The sequence below is a fragment of the Hevea brasiliensis genome, chromosome 14 (genome assembly GCF_030052815.1).
Source record: "Hevea brasiliensis isolate MT/VB/25A 57/8 chromosome 14, ASM3005281v1, whole genome shotgun sequence".
Classification (NCBI taxonomy): Eukaryota; Viridiplantae; Streptophyta; class Magnoliopsida; order Malpighiales; family Euphorbiaceae; genus Hevea; species Hevea brasiliensis.
Genome location: NC_079506.1, coordinates 20,100,201 through 20,106,052, shown reverse-complemented (window position 1 = coordinate 20,106,052; position 5,852 = coordinate 20,100,201). Strand labels below are relative to the sequence as shown.

Below are 5,852 nucleotides of genomic sequence, written 5' to 3'. Positions count from 1 at the left end.
ATTAATTTGTGTTAATTATTTTTATTCTCTAAATTTTATTTTTGTACTAATTTATAAATCATCTAAACTTTAATTTATTTTTCTCTAAATTTTTTCTATATTTTCTTAACATTTATTTCTTCAATTTATGCCTCCTCACCATAGTTTAGGTGTAGTTTCAGACATTTTGACTGTCCGAATATACATTAGTCGTCAGAACAATAAAATGTACGGACTACCAATGGTGAGGGCGTTACACCTTTGGTTATTTTAGGTGTTAGTTTGAATTTGATTTAGTCCATGCAATTTGAAATACATAACTCTATAGTCTCTCTATTTTCTATGCTTTGAAATCTTTGGTCCCCGTAATAATAATTTCTCTTTCTATTGAATATATTAACTAACAAAAAAACTTGATTTAAACTTGTTGGAGGGACTAAAAAGTACATAAAAGAAAAATACAAGAACTAAATCATATATTTTTCAAAATAAGGAAATTAAGTAGTTAATTTCATTAAAATTAAGAGACTAAATAATAATTTTTTCAAAACAATTTTACTTCTAAATTCTTCTACAATAACTTCTTCTACATGCTGGTTGAAATCTAAATGGATGCAGTTGGACTAGACCGACTCTCAATAAATAAATGAGAAATTCTTACCTAAACTGGGTTCATCATATATTTAAGATATAATCATATAAGATCTATATATTTAATAAATTAATCTCAGCATTCTTATATATTAGGTCCATAGTAAACTGGGTCTACGTAAGAAAAATCCTTAATAAATAAACAACAAATTATACATTCATAAATTTTAAATACATTAATTTCCATCTTAATTTTACATATTTTTCTAATTATACACTGCTCTTTAATTGTACAACAGTCCAAGTGTTAATCAGTTAATCATCAAAAGTAACCTTAAGCACGCAGAAATACAATAAGCCCAAACAACTTCCGATGACACAAATGGTGGCCCCAAGGCCTGATGAGGAACTTGGCATCACTGCATACACACCTGTCATGAATGCCACCACCATTAATGCCATAGCAATTAAAGTGAAGTAAGCAGCCGCAGCGAATAGATTAAAGTACTTTCTCTTGGATGGTTGCAATGTCAATAAGAAGTGGATAAGCACAACAGAAATGGAGAGGGCAAACGCAAGGGTATCAGTTATAAGGAAAGTTTTGAAGGCTGATCTTCTAGTTAAAATTGCTGTTCCTTTATCGGGGCCATCGTGATCACTGTAACAGCCAGGTAAGGTGAAACCTGCCGCAAAAGTTATCGTTGCTATGAGGGTGGCTACTATCTGATGCGATTGACTGGTTTTCTCGAGTTCAGTGATCAACTCATTGTCGAGTCTTGACATGTTATCACGTTCTACGAGCTGGATAATTGAAGGCCGACCTGGTTTATATCCAACCTTCTTTAGTTTTCTTTTCGTACATCCCTGCAACATGAATTCACTAACTGTGTTGTTCCAAAACAAATCAATGCTTACCAATAGAAATGAATAATTTTTCATTTTGGCACAGTGTTTTCTATGAGATTTCAAGTTAAAATTTCAATCAAAGCTCAATTGAAAATAATAATAATAATAACAATGCCTACAGTTTGTGGGATGATGTAAAGGCATAAAATTAAGTAGGCGTACCAGAAATGGCTCATCGCTCTCATCCTTTGTTTTTACCACTACGTCCAGAGCGGTTAAATTTTCATTGTTGATTGGCTTTTTATCAACTAGGTGGTGCTCTGTAAGACAACACTCTTCAAAGCCATAAGTAGCAAGCAGATGGGCCGGAGTGTTTCCATCTTTATCTTTCTGATTTATTAGGTTAGCCAGGAAAGGCTTTTCAGTAATAGTTTTCACTCCTTCAGTACTCTTGCTTTGCACAGCAAAATGGAGAACATTTCGGCCTCTATTGTCAACCAGGTCGCAGCAATCTGGGCAGTCTGACATAATTTTTTCCACCACCTTTAAATGGCTTTTGCCGTGGAAAATCGCAAAATGAAGAGGTGTTTTTCCGCTTTTATCGGCAATATAGGCAGCAGATTTACCATCTTTTAGTAATAACACTTCCACAATTTGAAGAAGATTGAAGTAGGAAGCATAATGCAGAGGAGTCCATCCTTCTTTGTCTTGTTCTTTGATCAGACTACTGTTTTTTTCAAGTATTTTTCCTATCAAATCTGCAATAAACTTGAAATAAATATCAACTTTTCAAGAAATAGAAAAACAAATTTCGAAGCGGTATAATTACTTAATAATGGCTAATATATCGGACCGCGAAGCACTCAAATTGATTATTATGATCCTTAAACTCAATCCGCAAGTTACTTGAACCACTAAAATTTTGAAAATATTTTTGAAGTTGAATTCAAATAGCTTGATTTATTTACAACCATAAACTTCTAAAAAAACCAAAACTCTTTGTGCTAGTGATTTTGGTGAAACAAAACTTGGCGGACAAAGAAAGAATAGACGTTAGCTGCTTTTATTCGCTGTAGGTTTTGGGGTGTTTAGTTCATCTTTCGGGTATAGCTAATAGTTAATAAATACTTAAATAGGTAAATTAAAGTGTTTAGCAAGTTTAAAAAATAGAACTGATAAGCAACTGATATGATATTCTTCAGTTCCAGTTTATATAAACTCTAAAAATAAAATTATTTCTCATCAACTGAAAGTTAATTTAATTTTTTTATTTAGACAATATTATTCTTTTCATGTAACTTAAAATTAATATTATTAATGTTATTTACCTTTATTTTTTTCATTAACAATCTTAACATCTTAATTAACATATTGTAATTTTGTTAAAATATTTTCTCTTAAGAACATAAAATATAAAATATTTATTTATTATGAAAAAATATAATTTTTTTCTAAAAACTTAAAATTATAAGATTTTCTTTCTTTATCAATTATAAAATTACTTTATTATTTTATAACTACATTTTTAAAATTATTTTATTATTTTTTTAAAGAATTTAATTATTTTCTTATCTCAAAAATAAAATAAATAATATGATATAATAAATTAATACTGTATTTTTATTTTAATAAAATAAAAAATAATATAATATATTAAATTAATAATTATATATTTATTTTAAAATAAAATAAATAATATAATATAATAAATTTATAATTTTATATTTATTTCAATAATAAAATAAATTATATGATACATGCCTTTATTAGTCATTTTACATATCAACAGTAATAATTAAATGTAATTTTACCAAACACTTAACATAAATCATCTATCATTAACTATTAACTACCAACTATCAATTAATAGTAATATCTATTAGTTAACATTTATCTATCTATCAGTTAACAGTTATCAGCTGTATTCAAATAAACTCTTAGGATTGTTTAGTTTTCTTAAAGATAAATTTATTATTTAATCCTAATATTTTAGGATTAATAACATTTGAATCTTTATATTTTAGAAATTAAACTATTTAGTTCCCTAATTTTTCTTTTATAACACACTTAAGATCCTTCCCTCCGTTTTAGACATTAATATTTGAGATAAATTACTATTTAATCTTTAGATATTACAATTATTTATAATTTCATTCCTTAGATTTACAATTATTTACAATTTCATTCATAGTTTCATCTCTTCATCTCCCTCGCCGTCTCTCTACCTACCCCATTTTTGTCTCTTTCCCTCTCTCTATCTCTATCCATTTTCCATCTCTCTCTCTCTCTCATACATTTATGGCTCTATTCTCCCTCTCCATTTTTATACCTGCACGAAGGAGATAGACAAATAGTAAAGGAGATAGAGAGAGAAACATGGAGAGAAAGAGAAAAGAGCTAAGAGGAGGGAGAGATGAATAAGGGAGAGAGGAGGGCAAAGAGAGAAATAAGGGAGAGACAAAAATGGAAGAGAGACGGAGAGAGAAATATAAATGGAAGAGAGATTGAAATGAGAGAGAGACAGATACAGAGAGAGGAAGAGAGATACAAAAATGAAGGAGAGAGGCACAGACATAAATGTGTGAGAGAGGGAGAGAGAGATGGAACTAAGGGATGAAATCTATAAAAGTAAGGGATAAAATTGTAAATAATTATAAAATTAAGGGATAAAATTGCAAATAGGGAAGAAAAATGATTTTTGTGCATTTCACAACTGAGCGGAAATGAAGCGTACCTTCATCTATACTTATAACAGCTTCGTGCAAAGCTGTTTTACCATTGGGACCGCTGTATGCCGGTGAGGGACATATCTCCAATATCTTAGAGGCAATGATATTGTTCTCTCTCACCGCTGCAAGGTGAAGCGGGCTTTCTCCGGCGGCATTAGCTATGTTTGCAAATTCAGGATTTTCTCCAATCAATATTTCCACCACTTGAAGATGATTATTTCTCACTGCCTCATGTAAGGCTGTGTCTTCATCTGTGCTTGTCTTCGTCAGCATCTTAGCACTTGTTGACGCCTCTGCGCCTCTCTCAAGGTCTTCGTATTGAGCCTTCTTGATGCTATGAATAAGAAATTCAACTATATTTTTGTGCCCGAACCTTGCTGCAATGTGCAGCGGAGTTTCGCCTTTGATGTTGGGCTCAGATAGCAGCGATGGACATTTGCTGATAACTAGTTTAACAAATTCAATGGAATCTTCCGTTTCCTTTTTTACTGCTGTGATGTAAACATGTAGGACTGTATTTTTGTTTGGGGTACGCAAAAGATCTAGAGGCTCTGTGTAATCCTTGAATTTGTCAATTTGGCCTTCAGCTGCAGCATTATACCATTCAGCATCCATGAAAGTGATGATGTCTTTTTGTTTGGGCTGGTAATTGGTCTCAGATACTAATTGGGTTTCGTGCAAAGCTTGGGAATCCTCCATATGTGTAGCTAGCTAGAGTTCGCTAGCAAAGTTGAGCAGTGAAAATTAGTGAGCAAGAAAAAAGCCTTTGCAGTGAGATTTTAGGTTTTTCTCTTCACTTGCAACACGCACTTGCCAGACACTTCATTTATAAGGATCCTGGAGAGTGGAGACAAATTTCTGTTGTGTTTGGTTTGATGGGTTAATTTAATACATTAAATACAAATTTAGATATTTGGAAATCTTTGCCTGCAAATAATTTATTATGAATTTAAAACGGGGAGGCCAGATATTAGTCATACCAGATCCACTCGTATAGGCTAGGGCAATGTCCCATCACCTCTCGTCACCTCCGCTTCCCTACGTCATATTATTTCAAAAGATATAATATGACTCTCCCATATTACTATATATATATTACTCAGTATATGTACATAGTAATGTGCATTTCTTGTCAATTTCAATACATATTACCCTGTATTTCAAACCTGATATGAAATTATTTTAGAGAGTAAGAAAATAAAGAAAAAAATTTTATGGAGAGAAAATAAAGGTTAAGAAAAAAATTATTTTCCTTTATTTATATTTAAAAAAAGAAATTAATTTTATAAATAATAAAAACTTCATTTTATTCTTTTATTTTTAAATATATTTTACTTCCAAGGCCTGCTGGTGGTTGGAGTGTGCAATAATTGTAGCCAAGCTTACTTTAATGCTCACCACTGAAAGCAGACATAAGCATGTGACGTATGAGCAGACATAGAAAGAGATTCTGAGTTGATGAGGATAAATTATTTACACTATATTTAAAAATATTAATTTTAAAATAATAAGTTATTTAGAGTATATTTTTTAAAGAATATAAAATTTTTTTAAAATTTCACTTTTTTTTATTTAGTAAATTAACGAGTCAGAAAAATTTTAAGAACTTATTATTAGGTTGGTGGTGCTAAGTTTGTGCACGATTTTTTAGAAATTGAATTGAACTAAAAAATTATATTGAAGTTATAAGAATTATATCGAATAGAA

The 5,852-nt window shown here is 30.6% G+C and overlaps 1 protein-coding gene across 1 annotated transcript; it reads right to left on the bottom strand.

Moving 5' to 3' along the window:
* Window positions 1-885: 885 nt before the first annotated feature.
* On the bottom strand, window positions 886-4,844 carry LOC110652990 (ankyrin repeat-containing protein At5g02620-like). The gene is made up of 3 exons (XM_058134405.1): window positions 4,151-4,844; window positions 1,639-2,174; window positions 886-1,434 (listed from the first exon to the last, which is right to left on the bottom strand). Exons 1-3 carry the CDS (start codon window positions 4,842-4,844, stop codon window positions 886-888), a joined length of 1,779 nt encoding a protein of 592 aa, XP_057990388.1.
* Between the last annotated feature and the right edge of the window lie 1,008 nt (window positions 4,845-5,852).